The 17,673-nt window shown below is 42.1% G+C and overlaps 1 protein-coding gene across 4 annotated transcripts in view; it reads left to right on the top strand.

Moving 5' to 3' along the window:
• Positions 1-17,619, top strand: part of aatka (apoptosis-associated tyrosine kinase a) — a 36,122-nt gene extending 18,503 nt beyond the window's left edge. For 2 of the 4 annotated variants that reach the window (XM_044181113.1, XM_044181111.1), the window contains exons 3-14: positions 3,224-3,365; positions 6,810-6,889; positions 7,341-7,459; positions 7,617-7,704; positions 7,846-7,979; positions 9,090-9,174; positions 9,270-9,391; positions 9,688-9,837; positions 10,583-13,997; positions 14,129-14,300; positions 14,398-14,598; positions 16,018-17,619. In XM_044181113.1, coding sequence (XP_044037048.1) covers positions 3,224-3,365; positions 6,810-6,889; positions 7,341-7,459; positions 7,617-7,704; positions 7,846-7,979; positions 9,090-9,174; positions 9,270-9,391; positions 9,688-9,837; positions 10,583-13,997; positions 14,129-14,300; positions 14,398-14,598; positions 16,018-16,046 — 4,737 coding nt within the window. In that variant the 3' untranslated portion in view covers positions 16,047-17,619. Of the gene's footprint in view, positions 1-3,223; positions 3,366-5,652; positions 6,362-6,809; positions 6,890-7,340; positions 7,460-7,616; positions 7,705-7,845; positions 7,980-9,089; positions 9,175-9,269; positions 9,392-9,687; positions 9,838-10,582; positions 13,998-14,128; positions 14,301-14,397; positions 14,599-14,749 lie in introns of those variants that run through there. The other 2 variants (XM_044181112.1, XM_044181114.1) reach the window with 2 other exon arrangements.
• The last annotated feature ends 54 nt before the right edge of the window (positions 17,620-17,673 follow it).

Raw genomic sequence — 17,673 nt, 5'->3', positions numbered from 1 at the left:
TATTTAGAAAGTCACACAACTGATTGGTGACTGCTTTCTCAAGGATCTTAGAGAGAAAGGGAAGGTTAGATATAGGTCTATAGTTGGCTAAAACCCCTGGATTAAGAGTGAGCTTTTTAAGAAGCGGTTTAATTACAGCTACTTTAAAGGATTGTGGTACATAGCCTGTTAATAAAGACAGATTGATCATATCCAGTAAAGAGGTGCTAACTAAGGGTAAAACGTCTTTAAGCAGCCTAGTTGGAATAGGGTCTAAATGTTATGGGATGTTGCTTCATGTGATAGGACACAATCAGGACAGCATCAAGAGGGGCTTTGACTTAATGACCTGGTGTATTTATGGGGAGGAGGGGAGGCCCTGATTCAAGAGGTTTTCCATGTCTGCTATAATAAATTAAAAAAATAACAGACAAGGAAATCATTATAATTGAAGCACTTCAGTCACTGGTGGCAGTGCTGGTGTGATGTTGGTTACTTCAGTTTCTATTCATTCATAGGTTTGGTATATACCTTTTAACTGGAATAAACCTTTGGAATAAACTTTATTATTTTGTCGCAAATTAAAATTGTATTATTTTTACTGCAATAGTTATTTATTACTGCACTACTATTATATTGCAGAGAGTGTTATGACCTGCTGTTATTCACAAGGGACAGTTGTGACTGTAATGAGAGTGTGAACCACAAGAGAGTGAAGTCCAGCGTGTTGCCATGTTTGTGTTGAATATAGAATATTAATTCAAGAGAAACTGTGGCTCACTAATTACTCAGAGTGAGGGATGAAGGTTTTCCTTCAGGATTTCAAAAAAATATTGCAGCGAGCAATTTTTTTTACATTCCATTGGTTTAGCTGGCACTTATATCCAAAGCAACTTACAATAAGTGTTCAACCATGTGAATACAACCACAAAATTACAAGAATCATGCAAGTACATCTTTAAATATGCTGAACTGAAGTGCTACATTTAGAAACAATAAGAGATAGAGAAAGACTTTCTTTTTATGGGCCAAGGTGCAGTCTGAACAGATGAGTTTTCAGTCTGTGTAGAGTTTTTGCTGTCCTGGAGCTCGTTAAACCGCAGATATCATAAAATAGCATGTAATCAAATTTTCTGATGTTATTATTTTATCATATTTGATATTATGAGACGATAATTTTAGTAGAACAATTTGTTAGTACACTGTCTTGATGTAGAAAAAACAGGTACATCATGAAAAATCATTTGATTCTCTGTTTACCAACTATTCTAAAACCATCTTTAATAAATTGACTATATGGGAGAGTATGACCATCTTTAGTGCTGACCTGAGATTATAATTGCATGCAGTGGCAGCAAAGTAAAATCTGTCACATGCAGCAATTTTGGCGTGTTGTTTTGGTGGTTTGAGGCACAGAGCACAGGCACACATGCTAATAATGTAGGATTCCTACAGGCATTTCTTTCAGGAAAAGAGTAGATTTTGATGAGAGCTCCCAGAAAAAATACTGGGGTCTCACTTAACACAATTGAACCCTACTCACAACCCAGAGTGACTGGAGTACATTCATCTTCAAGGATTTAGGTTTACACTGGGACCAGTGCATCTGCTGAACACTGTTTCCAAACAGGCAAATAATTAAAGGAGTGTAAGAAAATCTGTAACAATAATGCAATTATAATTAAACATGTAGGTCTCATTAAGGTCTCATATGAACTCAGGCAGTTGTTTACTCTTATAAATCTTGACTCACCCTGACAATACTCTGATAATTGACCTTGTGATCATGCTACAGATTATGCAATTTGTCTAGTTTACTGTAAATATACTGTTTCCTTTGGCTGTGTGTCTTCCACTACTCTGCTGTTTCTCTCAAAATGTATAGCCAGAAGGTTGATCGATTTCTAAGCACTAAATAGTAGCTACTTGAGCAAGTGAAGACAGATCAGATTTTAAGGCTACATGTGGAGGAGGAAAAGGAGAGACAACTGAAAGGACAATGCAATATTTTTCTTTTGTAAAGTATCAAATCTGTCTCCCTCCTACTATGTGGTCACATTGAAGTTGGTTTAGGCCATATGACCTACCTTTTGATTTAAGATCAGCACTCTTAATACATACTGCATGAAGGTTTAGAGAGACAGAGCGCTACAGGGACACACTACAACAATTAGAGAGCAAGCACACTGCAGTAGACCAGATGGGGACAGAAAGAAGGGTAGTAGGAATAAAGCAGACAGACAGAGCAGAGGATGTGGGATATGGTGTACAGGGATGGAAAGAGAGAGGGGTCACTGTTTTCCATTCCCTCTTGTCTTCATCCATCTTAGTGGGGGGGGGGAATCTGCAGTTAAGGGACTAGAGTTTTTTTCTGCATAGCTGATGATAGTTCCCACTCTCTCCTGCTCTTATTTGAAAGTAGTGTGGACACTCAGCCTTTCTATTGTAAAAGTTATTTCTGGTTATATTTTTTATACTGCAGGATGTAACTACAGTTCAGTATTTTGCAGTTGCATAGTGGTGAAAGTAACATTAAACAGAAAGTTCTGGTCTGGTAAATATTATTGATCACAGCCCGGAGCAGATATTTAGTGTATTTTTGCGATATTATTGTAAATAAATCATGTTTTTTTTAGTACTTAAAAACCTTGAAGAAAAATGTGGGCTCACAATGTACTAGTGCAATGTAAAGGCAGATGTAACAGCACAGTTAGAATCATGTGGCTCAGTCCTTTCAGATGTTTTTGACATGATGCAAGTGGTGATGTAGTTTCCAAAACTAGCACATCCTTTGAGAGCAAGAAGTCCTCATGGGTTAAAATAAATGCCAGAATGTTTATTCTGTACAAACAAAAACAGAAATTTACTATTATGTGAAGTCATGTTGTTTTATTTATTTATTTTGTCTACTTACAGTATTTGAAGTGCAGTTTTTTGGCAAGGCTTTAGATTTAGAACCTTGGTTTGTATATGTGAGTATATATGAGAGAAAGACAAGACAGGATGAGAGAAAGAAAGGCTTTGTGTATACAGTTTGAACACACACGTTAGTGTGTTCCCCCTACAGCGTCTTTGCAGTGACCCACATAATACACCCCACAATGTACATGACTAATGTATATAGCTAGTTGGGCGTGCCTCAATGCATTTGAATGCCTTCACAGTTGAACCATTGTCTCCCACTGTCTCAGTGGTAGGATGGCTGTGAGTGGATGACTAATTCCAGCATGTGTCTTTGCACCAGGAGTTTGAAAACACTGAGGGAGAGGAGTACCAGGCAGATCTCTCCGCCCTGGCCTCGCCTTCCTCCCAGAATGGCCCAGAGGTCTACGTCCTTCCCCTCACTGAGGTCTCCCTGCCTGTCTCCAAACAGCCTGGCAGATCCAGTAAGAAACTACACAACACCATAAACACATACTGTAACACCTCTGAGTTTATACCTGCTTGGACTTTTAATGACCTGTCTTTCAGTTTAGTTTTTCTTTGCTTCCTGATGTTTTTCATTTCTTTTGTTCTCTTTTCTATCCTCTTGTCTCTCCTCTTCTGTCTTTTCTATAATGAATATCTGCGTAGTCAGTATTGATTCCCAGCTCTTTAGAAAGAGTGAATATCTGCCACACTAACAGACTATTAAGAAAGTTTGTTACTTCTCTGAAGCATAGCGCAAGTGGATTATGGATCATGTTACTCGCTCTGTTGATTTGGATGAGATAAAACTGAGTATATTTTGTCAACCTTGTTGGAACAGACATGGCCTCTTTCATTTGTTATCTTGTATTATATGTCTCTTCTTTCTTGCCCTCTCTCTCAACAAGGGACTGACGTCTGTCCCTTGTGTAATGTATTTAGAAATCGACCTCCTGCAGTGCTGCGATGCATTCTATGTGAAAACTGTAGCCCACCGGAGAGGAAGGAATCTGACTTAACCCTAGTATACATTATTCTGGGGTTCCGTTTATGTTTGTAAATGTAGCTACATTACATTAACATGAATCTAATATGACATTTGTTCCTATTTTACTTGAATCTAACATAATCCGACGTCAGTACACATCCATACTATGCTGGTGTCTTTAATTTGTATTCTATATCCATGATGCTTCACAGCAACGTCACAGCCTGTTTGTTTTTCTTCAGGACATTCTGCCTCAAACCCAGACTGTCAACATGTGTATGTGCATGTATGTGGTGTGTGTGTGAATCTCAGTGTAAGCCAAATCATGGGTGCTCGAAATGCCTCTCCCTGCATGACTCACTGGCTGTCTGCGCTGCACTGTGCTCAGCCAGAAGGGAGGTGAGTTGAGGGCTCAGCATCCTAGGATGTGAGCTCCAGCAATGATTGGACAAGGCAGCCTCAGACTCGCAGCCAATCACTAGCATCCCCTCTGTCCTCCATAGCTACGGCTGTATGATTGGTCCAGGTGTTGCAGGGCGAGGAATGGATAAATGGCGAAAGGAGACGAGATTGTGAAAGAGAGAGAAAATGGTCTTCTACTCATTCCTCCTTTCTTATGTAAAGACAGTAAAATATGTTCTATTATTATATTACCGTCTTTACATGTACGTATTGTGCACACTGAGGTATTGGAAGTATTGGGAATGTAAAATTTTTGCAGCCTTTCCATTGCTTTGCTAATATATGATAAATTGTCATAAGCAGGCAAAAATGTGAAAAGAATGAGAGGATAGGAAATGGCAGGAATGATCTCATATTTCAAAGGTATTACATCAAAAAGCTACAGGTCAAGGACTGAACAGGCTCCTCCATACATATTAACATGATACACATCATAAATTATCCACCCCCACACTGACATACACACCATGAAAATGAGCCCAGTAATTGCATGTTGAACAAAAGCACCATTTATATAGTTTATACTGCATTTATAGTGCATTCTATATGAGCCGAGCATCACTTATGCATCTGTATGAACACACAGTACAACGTTTGCCATTGATCTGACAGTCCTGCTTTTCACTTGTTGCTCTAATCTTTTATTCAAGAGGTCATGTAAAGCTTTCAAACCCACTACAGAGGCTCGATAAATTAAAGTGAGTGTGTGAAGCGATTGTGTATACTATCATTCCACGGGCCCACCAAGACCTCTAGTCTCACTGGACCCTACCATCTTCTCTGGGAATGCCATGAGTAGGACGGGAATGCACACTCACGCTCACACATTCCACATTTGGATAAATACCACTTCTTAATTTCTCTCTCTCGCTCTCTTTCTCTCTGTCAGGGAGGGGTGGTGGAGGCTCGGGGGGTTGGGTTGGAGAATTGTGGGTCTGTTATCACCGTGACAACCTCTGCCCAGCGATCCAGGGGAGAATGGGCCTTGTGTGTGTCTGCATATGAGTGTTTACGTGCCTGTGTGTGTTTGGTGCACTGGGTACCAGGAGACGCAGCGTGAGCGTGTGAGTGAGCGAGCCAAACAATGGCCCTGATTTAGGCCGGCTGGGCAGTGGGTGAGCATAAGGCCGGGCTGAAGCGTCTGTGGAACGCACCAGTGGAGGACTGGCATTATGGATAGAATACAGTGAAGGGTCTGTGACAGAATGGGGAGAGACAGGGGAAGGGTGGTGGCATGCACCAGGACCTAAGAGTGGGGAGGGGAGGCTTGAGATGTGTATGACAGAGGTCTTTTCTGCATCTGACAGAGCAGTGTTTGTGTCCTCTTTGGCTGAGGAATGCTGCTGTCCTGGGTGACAGGGGGGCATTATGTGGGCCTTATGTCATTACTGGGTGTCTTGAAGCTGCACACAGAGCTGGCGCGTCAAACGGCACACTACCAACATGCGTGACGGTCACATCAGGCGTGATACCACAAAATCTCAGCGTCCAGGGCAGAAAGCCTCCTCAGAACTTCTGCACAGAACCGTCAGCAGATTGGTCCGCTGACTCAAAGTTTCTATTTCGCTCAGTTTACTGTAGATTTAAATGTAGTCTGTATAGGAACCCAGGATTCCGGTGTTTGCTCGACAGCTGCAGAGCTCTAGATGAGGACAGTATGTGTGTTTGTGTGTGTCCCAGTTGGAGGATGAGCTCGGCGCAGACTGGGAGAGGCAGCGTGGCGAGCTTGTTCAGCTGCTCGAGGGCTCGGAGGGTTAAATCCTGCCGAGGTTCTCTCACACACACACTGCAACCGTGGGCTCTTTCTCAAATACACACAATGAGGCTAAGATGCCTGGGGTTGGGGCTGGGGCCACGGGCTCTTGGTTCTCACTCTCTGAACCAGTACTTCATCCCTGCCTGGGACTCGGACTCAGTCCCTGTCGCGGTGCTCAGAGTGGCTGGCCGCTCCACTGCTCCGTCATCATCATCATCTTTCCACTCACCATCATCATCTCCATTCCAGAAATATGAAGATCCATGGAGGTATTTGAATTTGTGCACGACTTAGTATAATTTGCAGAATAGTGGCGTGTCTCTGTAATGAATTTGGTTGTGATGGCTGTACGCTTCCTTGTGCTTGTAGATACTTATTTAATCTAGCTCGGAAGTTACAAGTTGGGTTTATTTGCCTTCAGGCAAACTCTGCTCTTCAGTTGATGAAACTTTTTATTTAGGAAAATGTACATTTATTGTTTGGCTGAGAGGAGTTTCTTTTTTCTCTTCTTAACTCTGTCGTGATGTTTCCCTGTCCTGTAGGGCTCCATTTCTATTAATTTCCTTTCTGTTTTTCTTTCAACATTACTTTGCTCATTATGTTGAAAACTTAAAACTTAACTTATTTATTTTCTCTTAATCACTTCTTTGCAGCTATAACAGTCTATTTTTTCCTGTCTAAAAGTAATCTTATGTCTTTTTTGATGTTCCTTTCCAGTCCAGCTGCTGAAATCATCAGACCTTGGCCGACATAGTCTACTCTATCTAAAGGAGATTGGACATGGCTGGTTTGGCAAGGTAAAACATCCTTTTTTTTTTCTTAAAACATATACACAATCACACAGAGTGTTTGGGTCCAATGACACCACCTTACTTGCTTTAACTCTTTCAACTGCATCTGTCCTCACTGTACTAACTGTACTCCAATGTGCTTTCTACTCTGTGTGGAATGCGAGGGTAATGTGATGATGATCTCATTCTAGCGAGGCTAATCTTTGGCACTCGTGGTGTTGAGTCTATGGGAGAAGAGTTGAAATTCACAGTCACAGTAAATTCCTCACAATTTACTGTACAGTACATGCTGCTGTAACACTTCCTAGATTTGCTCACGCAACATTCTCATTCTACTTTTGATTGTTTTCTCACACATTCTCACTTTGTAACTGCATGTTGATGCTGTTTGTAGTAAATCCCAGGCTTCTTTCCTAGAGTTTGGTATAAAAGTCTTCCTCCTGTGTATATTTCTCAGGTTCTGCTGGGCGAGGTCAATGCGGGCCTCCGCACCACCCAGGTGGTGGTAAAGGAGCTGAAGGCCAGTGCCAGTGTCCAGGATCAGATGCAGTTCCTGGAGGAGGTGCAGCCATACCGGTCAGTTCACTAAAACATCAGAGATCACACAGCACAGCCCTTCAGCCCATGAATAGCACCACATAGCAATAAAATAACACATATGAATGATCAGATTATTTATTGTATGTACTGTTTTGTGCATTCATACCTACTCAAATCCTGTTTCCCCTGCCAGAACCCTTCAGCACCCTGCCCTCCTGCAGTGCCTGGCACAGTGCTCAGAGGTCACTCCTTATCTGCTGGTCATGGAGTTTTGCCCTCTGGTGGGACACACTTTAATGATCACATTCTGTTTATTCAGTCCTTCTAACAAATCTCATTATTCTCTTTCTTGGTGCATTGCTGTTTGGCTTATTCATAAACAGTCAGAGCAGCTCACAACCTCATTTCCTTTCCGCTCTCAGGGTGATCTGAAGAGCTACCTGCGCAGTTGTCGGGTGGCTGACTCCGAGACTCCTGACCCTTTGATACTCCAGCGAATGGTGTGTGACATTGCCTCAGGGCTTCTGCACCTCCACAAATACAACTTTATACACAGGTACAGTATGTCAGTCAGTCCAGCTCTATTTACCTTCATCAACCTGAATATTAATGTCCTAGAAAGGAAGAATTCACCTGAATGTTCAGTGTGCCCCCTGCTGGTCTCTCCCTGCAACAACATCCTGGTGCTGCCTGAGTAGTTGTCACAAACTCCAGCATCAGTGATTTTGTTGCCGGGGGCGAGCCCCTCTCACTCTCTCTCAACCATGTGGTGGCTGCCATAGCAACCAATCAGTGGCTGCCAGGCGTAAGAGCTCCCTGTTTGTAGAGGAGGTGAGACTAATCAAAGTGGCTTAGTTAAGTTTGTGTCTTTACATGGTCAGATGAGAAGAAACAGTACATGATGCTATACATGTACATATTTCATGCTACATAGGATATATAATCATAATGCTATGAGACCTATTCATTGACAATATGTCACATACAGTATGTTTTAACAAATACTGATACCCAAGTATAAGTAAAGAAAACTTGTCAATATACTGACAAGGGTGTAACAATGGTAAAAAAGTATTAGTCATGTAACAACAAGCAATACTTTAAAGTCCCTAAAAACTTGGTTTCAAATCCTATATTCTAATTTCTCTATAACATTAAATATTTATGAATAAATAAGCAACAAAAGTTAAAGTTAAAAAAAAAACATCTTTAAGTATATATTGATATAAGAGATATATATATTAAGTATAGTATGCATATATTAAGAACACTCTTAGAAACTTAGGACTGTGTGGTTGTGGTTTGATCAAGGTTGACTCACTGTGGCCTGACAAAATAACTAAACAATCCCACAAATGTCATCACATTTTGATTAAAATGTTTCTAAATCCCACTTGGTGCATGGAATTATGTGGCATCACCTTTTTCCAACTGAGCTCCGCCCACTTCAAACCAGTGTGAACAAAAAAACTATAGAAAATTGAAAAGTAAAAAAACCTAAAACTTTGGCAGAAAGTTGTGTTCACATGCAATTTCATTGTGTCTAGTAAGAAGCTGATTGAGAAGAAAGGTTTTTAGGGCCTTTAGAGAAAATAAATAAAGATGGGTATGTTTATGTAGCTTAGTTCTGTACTGTATTAGATGACAGTTTCCTTTGTTTTGACAGTGACCTGGCCTTGCGAAACTGCCTGCTAACTTCAGAAATATCAGTTAAGATCGGAGACTATGGCCTTTCTCACAACCGATACAAGGTCAGACTGTCTTTTGATAATGTCACTGTTGCACTACTGCTTTTTACCTTATCACCCTATCAGTACTCAAATGTTTTTTTGTTGTTGTTCTATAGGATGACTATTATGTAACACAAGACCAGATTTGGGTGCCCCTGCGCTGGATTGCACCTGAGCTCATAGATGAGGTCCATGGAAACCTGCTTGTCGTTGACCAAACAAAATCCAGCAACATATGGTGAGATATTTACAGAGTGACAAACAGGAAATATTATTGTTCATATAGGTTTAATGAGATAACACTACCATACCAACATCACCTTTATCAAAATATAGAAATTTCAGTTTCCAATTTCAATTGCTTTGTCTGTATAAAAATGGGAACTAAATGCTCAAACTTTAATTTACAGCACAATGATACTTGTGACACAACATAAAGAAGGTTACAGTATGAAATGAACAGCTTGTGTGGACTATGGCCATATCTGGGATACGAGTAGTGAACACACTTAATGATTTCTTTCTCTGTTCCAGGTCATTGGGGGTGACTGTGTGGGAGCTGTTTGAGCTGGGAAACCAGCCGTACAGACACTACTCTGACAGACAGGTGCTGACATATGCTGTGAAGGAACAGCAGCTCAAACTACCCAAACCCCAGCTCCAATTCCCCCTGGCTGAGCGCTGGTGAGACATAGTTGCATGCCCACACACTCAGGTAGACATACTGTAAATGCACATGCACAGGCTGCCATAATGTTATATATCTTGATACCACATAAGGTACATTTTAGATATAACTAAGCCTTCAGGTCTCACTGACCAATTTATTTCTAACAAGTCAGTCATGTCCTGTTTTTAAAATCGGGTTCTGCTTATGGTGGTGCACCAGTCCACTGTAGCAATATTTTTCTTTGCTAGCAAGGGCATGATCAATACTCTCCCTATTCTTTATGATCCCCTTGGCATTGACCAGAGTTGAATGACCTCATTCATCTTGACCTGGGAAGCCAGCCAAATATTGTATTTATTTATTTTTCACAATTGTTCTCACTAAATTAAACGTGCTTGGTACCAACACTGAGGAGCCACACACACACACACACACACACAAGAGGAGAAATCTAAACATCTTCTAACTACATCAGCATCTGCACTGCACCTCCATATACTCTATATGTATATGTAGTGTCAAGAACAAGTACTAGGTGTTTGCAAGTGCTGACTTCAAAAGGTTTCTTTTATATTGCCTTGGATTTAGTCTAGAATCAGTTCTTTAACTTTTGCCTATTTCTCTCAGATAAAAACCAATATTCTAAAGATATTGAGTTCTTAAGTTCTTCTGAGCTAACTAATATGCAGATGTAAGGAGTAACACAATTATAACTTGTTGTGACTGATCTTTTCTTCTCTTTCTTTCATTTCTGTCCAGGTATGAGGTGATGCAGTTCTGCTGGCTGCAGCCAGAGCTGAGACCCAGCAGTGAGGAACTACACCTTCTGGTCACATACTTGTGTGCCAAAGGCTCCAGTGAGGCTGAGGAAGACTTTGAACAACGTTGGAATACCTTGAGACCCAACCTGCTTGGTAGCACCTCCCACACAACTACGTCTACAGCCTTAATCCTGACTCCTACATCTGCCTCAGCTGACATCCCCAGTGCAGACCAAACTCAGGCAGTGGAGCTGGCCTCCTCTGCCTCGTCCTCCTTCCCCCTCCTGGAGCACTTCTCTGACAGCTTCCACTCTGACACAGGGGACGACCTTCTGACTGTCACAGAGACCAGCCATGGTCTCAACTTTGAGTACAAGTGGGAGCAGGCCCGAGCTGAGCAGCCCTACTGCTCCTCCTCCACAAGTGGGCCACTGGGCCAGGGGAACCCACATTACCAGGATATCTACTATTCAAGTAAAGGAAGCACCTCAGGGGGCTGTAAGACTGATAGCCTGACCTCAAGCATATCCCCATCCTACTATGAACCTGAACACCCGGGTGTGGTCCCAGTGTTGAGTGCCCACAGCCCCTCCGTAAGTAGCGAGTACTACATTCGCATTGAGGAACCAGTAGAGTGTAATATTAACCTGGATGACAGCATGGTGGAGAACAGCCCAGGACTGGAGGCCAGCAGCAGCAGGTTGTCCTCTGAGAGTCGGACTGGTTCATCCATGGCACAGCCCAGTGCTTACTGGTCAACTGCTGACAACACCAAATCTACTGCCTATGACTCTGATTTAAGCCCCACTGTCCAACTAACCATGGAGCCACTGCTGAGGCAGGCATCCAGCACCAGCCCTGTAAAGTTAGGCCACTCCCACAACTGCTTCTCATCCAGTCAGGAAGACACAGTCTACTGTCAACAGTCATCAGCATACAAGACATGTCGCCAATCCTGTCTGTCTGAACAGGATACATCACCAGAGTCCAGATCAAACCTTGTCCATCCAGTGGGGCGTTTAGAAAACCCACGCAGTTTATTACAAGCAGTCAGCAGCCCCAGCTTAGGGTTCTGCGATCCCTACCTTGAAGCGAGCACGGGTCGTAGCACGGTTAGTGAAAGCTGCCATAATATGATGGGTCCCCTCAGAAAGACACTACCCATTGTTAACCACATTAGCATTGATGTAGGAACAGACGACGGCCTGCTGGTGGGCCAGCGGAGTGGTGAAGACATTGAGGATGACCTTTTCTCTGAAGGAGAGGCCACTAACTGGACCTCAAACCATTCAGCAAACAATAATAGCCTGAGCTTTGACAGCAGGCAGACAGGCAGTGGGCATGACAGCTATCTGGACGTTCAATATACTGTTCACTCTAACACAACAGAATTATGGTCTTTGACCAAGGCCACCACCAGAACCTTCCACAGCTCCAGGTCTAGTGGCACCTTGGAGGCAGAAGGAGTAGACTCTAGTTGTAACACTGCTAGCAAGCCCACTGAATTAGGTTTATACATTCACTTATGTCACAAAGAAAGAGAGGAAGCTGCCACTCAAGTGGAAAGGAACTTAACTGCAGAAAATCTAAGAAGTATTGATTCTCATACCAGCTCAAGTATTAATCCCAGAGGTACAGAGGGTGGAAAAATGGACGGAAAATATGAAAAGCAACTGTTACTTAATGGAGAGAGACTGTACTCTGAGCCTAAGATGATACCTGAGGCAAGCTATATAAAGTCTCCATCATCTTTCAAAGAGCCTCAGACTGGTCAAACAGGAGCCTTGTCAGTCAAGCAGAGAGGTAACATCTGGGAAGGGGTTTCAACAGGAATCTCTGTTGGCCTGGGAGAAAAGAGGCTGAATTATCCAGTGACATCAGAAAGTAGCAGAGCATTGGACAGTGGAGTGAGAGTCAGAAATTCCAGCATTAGCATGGCTGAGCTTGGTGACTACAGTGAGGATGATGATGACGACATCACAGATATTACGTCAGGGATCTTTACTGACTTCAACCTGGACTATGCTGAGGTAGAGGAAGAAGAGCTGAGCCCACTGAAGAATCCAGATGGAACTCCTGACTCTGTGGACACCCTTAACCTGTCCTCATCAATGGCAAGCACCTGTGATCAGGCCTTCAGCCCTGATCCCTTCAATACCCCTGTCCTACCCAAATCCCTGGACAGTGGCTATGACACAGAGAACAATGAATCTCCAGAGTTCCTCTTCAAAGAGCTTGGAGATCCCCGGGGTGGTGAGAGGAGCCCGAGGCTTGGGGGAGAACCTGAACTAGTTCTGCAGGTGGGTTTGGGCCAAGGGGTCTGCACTTCCACAAGCACATCAGAGCTACAGTTAAAGGGCCTGACTGATAAGAACCCATACAGGGACTCAGCCTATTTCTCTGACTATGATGCTGAAAATGAGAGGAGCCCTCGAAAGGAAGGCAGCAAGTTATATGCAGGTACAAGTAACCATGACTTCTCTGTTGAGAAATGGAGCTCAATTAGAGATGATGATGCTGTCAAAAGGCAATTCAATGAGGAACGTTTAACTAATCTGAGACACATCAAAAGTTGTGTTTTGGTGAATCTCTCAGAGGATGACCCTAGTTCACCACATCCCCTTCCCACCCCTGGGTTGTCCATGCTGTCGCCGTTTCCTCCGCAGATGGGTGGCTGCTTGACCAAAGAGTCTGCCCCTGCAGATGATGATCTCGGTTTGGAGACAGAGCACTCAGGAGAGGAGCCTGCCTCAGAGCTCAGCTCCTCCATTGGGTCTGAACCTTCTTCCACTGTCCAAGAGGCCTCAGGAAACAATGAGGAGGGGAACAGAAGAGCAGAAGATTGTTCCCCTGTCCAGTCTTTGCACTCTGACGCCACCATAACTGACTACAGAGATGAGGCCAAAGAAAATGAAAATGGTGATGGATCCACAGAGGAGGAGGAGCTGCCCGAATTCATTCATGTCAAAGAAGAGACGGAGGACAGAAGGGAGGGTGTGAGAATAAATGAGGAAGATTTTGAGGACATAGATGCAGAGGAATGTGACTCACAGGATAGTTTATGTGAAGAATCCAACGGTCCTGCTGACCTGTCCTCTTCCTCGTCATTGTTGGAGCTGTGTGGAGAAAGCATGAGAGCTCCGCTGGAGGAGGCGGAGGATGAAGATGATTCAGATGACAGCGAGTCTGATGAAGAGTTGAGGACCTACAACATCCAAGATGAAGACAGTGAGGAGAGTGAGGAGGATTTCACCACAGTGCCAGTGGTGGTAAGCGACTGCAGCAGGGCCAGACACCTCCGCAGCCTCCTGAAGATGCCCACCCTGCTCACCCAGTCCTTCTGTGACGAATTGGAGAGGAAGAAAAAAGCTGTGTCCTTTTTTGATGATGTTACAGTGTTCCTTTTTGACCAGGTATGACACCTTCATAGGTCAAAGTTGTGAAGTGTGTATTAATTTCTCTTAACGATTAGATTATTTTATTATTTAATATTATTATTTTATTACTTTAGTATATGAGGAATATTTTTGTTTATGACTTTCAGGAGAGCCCCACAGGGGAGCTGGCTGACTACACCTTCTCAGAGTCCAGTGGGCAGGAATCTTCAGAGGAAAAAACCTCCGACCTCCAGCTGCAACCTGACCCTGAACTTGATACTCAATCCTGTGAAACATTCTGTCTTTCTGAAGAAACAGATGGGAACAACTCAGAAGAGGGTGAGTTTGTCAAGGATGTAACATGCTACACAAAGTAATCCTAGTTGATTTATCTTGATTGTTCAGGATAACTGTAATTGTATCTGTGTGCATTCAGGTGGGGGTTATGAATGGGAAGATGACCTCTCGTTTGAGCCCCGCCTGTCCTCACCTAACATCCCTGAGCCTCAGTCCTCACCCACATCCACCTCCAACAATCCTGAGCCTCCTAAACCTGTAGCTGTAGCACTCAACCGTTTTATGGTCTCTCGATTCTCTATCACACATGTCTCCGACCCCCACATGAGCTCAGCAACAGGTCTGTATTAACTGTCTTTCATACACAGTTTGGACTTTGGTATATTGTTAAATTCTTTGCACTGAAAATATGATCTCAAATTCACAATCACCCAATATTTTTGAAGTCCGACTGAAATTAAATTGCATGTTTATTTGTTTTTTTTTTACAGCATACATATCTGCTCTGTAAACCACATGTTCTGTGTTCTACTTTGATAAAATCTCAGAAACCATAAGGGAGAGATTGGAATTTTACATGTTTTGGTTTCGTGATTGCGCCCCACTATCTTTGTATTAATCTGTCACAATACTGTTAGAACTTTTTTCCAAATGGCAGGTCAAAATCGCTTCATTTTAAACCATATTTACATAAAGCAGTAATGTCACCGTTCTATCATAGACAGATTAGGCGGTCACACTGAGCCAGACAGCAGCCTGCTACAGCCACATTAGTTTTCCTGCTAAAGTCTCCTTCTTATCTAAGTCACAAACATGGATACGTGTCCTGTCCTGCACCTAAGCTTATTGAACAAACGACTAAACAAACATTCACTGGGGAAGAGTGTGCTGCTAACATTGGTCTGGAGGATAGATAGATAGCTAATTAGCTGGTCAGCTGCAGCTCAACATAACAGCATTTAAAGGTACCTGCAAACATCACTACTGTCCGTCTAGATGCTCCTGTGGTTCTTACTCTGCAGTGCCACTGCTAACTATGCACTGTCTGCCCATGGCATGTAAGCTACAGTGCAAGTTTGTGTACTTTATTTTTCTCGTTCTCCTGCCTGCCTGCCTTTTTTCTTCCTTTTAATAATAAGAAACGATTGATAATGCATTTAAAACACTGACATTATTTTTGACTAAGTGTGATTTCAGTTGGAGTTTAAAGTTGGAGAAAATTCTGAAATGTTTGTCTAAAATTCGGTGCACATGATACTCCACCAACAAACTTTTTAGCATAAAATACCAACCCTTTATAGCTTTGTGGCTGGTAAAAGATGGAAGTTGTGTCCTTCACTTTTGTAGCTTGTGTGCGACTTTCTAACATTGGTGGTGTAAACAAACAACATAATACATATAACACAATACATAATTAGTATATTAAGAGATATTTTAGTAAATATTTGATAGTTTGTAGCACACTGAGTATAAAGATGTTGAGTGGAGAAGTGAATTAGAAATGGTTTGAGAAGTTGCTATGACCCTTTTTTCCTGCTGTGAAAACTTGTCACCATTGGAATCTATTGCCTCTGGGGAAAAAAAATCTCTATGGGGGACAAAACTGCTAATCTTTAAACATCACCTTTCAAGCACACAGGCAGGTAAGTATTTGACACAAAAAAAATATTTTGGGTGGAGTATCACTTCAAGCTGTTTGATTAGTCTCTCTTACAATTAAAGCTGCAATACTTATTTCTAATTCAGTTATTTCCAACAGGGAACAGTGAAGATAGTCCAAAAGACTGAGTGACCCACGGTCCTGACTGGAGGAGGATGAGTCCCGGTCCTTCTCAACACAGAAAAGCAGCATTATTATATCTTGATGTTTTACAGAGTTTTATTTTTATCAAGGTTTGGGGCATCTGACCCTGGTGACCCTTTATGAGACAGTGCCTCATATTCTAGTGAAAGACCCTCAATGATTTGCACACTTAGTTTTTTTTTTTAATTTTGTGAAGAAAGAGCGATAGCTGCTGGTATGGCAACCTGATTGAGACAACCAGGAGAGTGTATACAAAATCAGATCATATTGTTTGCAGAAATAGAAATGTGGCAATGCAGCATCAATTTCTTTTGGTGACCTCACAGGTCATTAAATTTGTGAATTTAAAAGAAAATAACTAAAAGGAGAAAAAAATAGTGAAATGACAGGCTTCAAAGCTGCTCCTCTCATTGGCTGCCTTGGTCCACCTGCTTACCATCGATCTGGCATTTTTAAAGACTATTACAGCTCTCATTGTTGGAGCCAGAGAACAATACTTGATGATTGTTGTATAAGAAGCTGTGGTGGATTTCCAAACACAAAATTGGACTTTTTAACAGTCGTGGGTGGTGGTGATGGTGTTTGAAGATGGAGTTGCTGAGATTTAATTTGTCCCTTAATCCAAGTCATATCCAAATCATATTGATGGTGGGACTCGGTGGATTCAGTGTACTATGTTAATGGAAACATAATACAGGAAATCAAGGCTTCGTCACTCCCTAATTATCACCACAACTCACTCTGATTAATGACGACCTACAACATATGTCTACAGTATAATGTCTGAAGCACTTTGTATAGCCAAACTAGGTCTTTATTTGTAGAAGTGATTCTGTTGCTCTACTTCTCCCCATCCTGGAATGAAATATCTAAACATGTGACGTTCCCTATTTGTGTCCACAGTGCCAGCTACAGGTTCACTTTATTTTGTGGCATGTTAGCTTTGTTTATTTTACATTTCATCAGCAATAGAATGACACCAAAGGGAGAGGTGTTTCAACACAATTCACCTGTGTCATGTCATAAATGTTGAATGTCAGTATCATCTTTATGCATCTTTTCTATGTCTACGTATTGTCCATATTCTCATACATAATGTATTCTATTACATTTGTGCTGAATACCCGGGTTTGAGGTGTAGGAAAAAAGACATTCAAAATATGACATATCTCACATATTGTATGAATGTTTTATCAACATGTAGCAGGTAGCTTGACTTGAATTACTACTGCTGTATCAACAGCTCCTTCCCCCTCTCTCTCCTTCTGTAGCTCAAAGTGCCAATTCTGTTTACTCTCACCTTGCCTTTTAAGTTTTACAAGAAGAGAAAACGTCGCTAGTATTTTTGTACAATTTGAAAAGATGCACTCCAGGATGACAGTCTCTCAAATTTGCCAAAGAGATATTACAAAGCTTATTGGCTAAAGTGGCAGACACCTTTGTGAAAGGTGAGGTGGGTTGTTCTGTGCACCGGTAGTAGCATCATTGCTGTTTCCATTTCCCCCCCTCACTCATTGCTATTGTACTATCCCAAACAAATAAATCCAAATACTTTTTTCCCTTGTGTCCGTGATATATTTATCTGCATTGATGTCAACAAAGTGCAATTGT

This window comes from Siniperca chuatsi, linkage group LG21, assembly GCF_020085105.1.
Source record: "Siniperca chuatsi isolate FFG_IHB_CAS linkage group LG21, ASM2008510v1, whole genome shotgun sequence".
Classification (NCBI taxonomy): domain Eukaryota; kingdom Metazoa; phylum Chordata; class Actinopteri; order Centrarchiformes; family Sinipercidae; genus Siniperca; species Siniperca chuatsi.
This window is presented reverse-complemented; position numbering and strand designations above follow the sequence as displayed.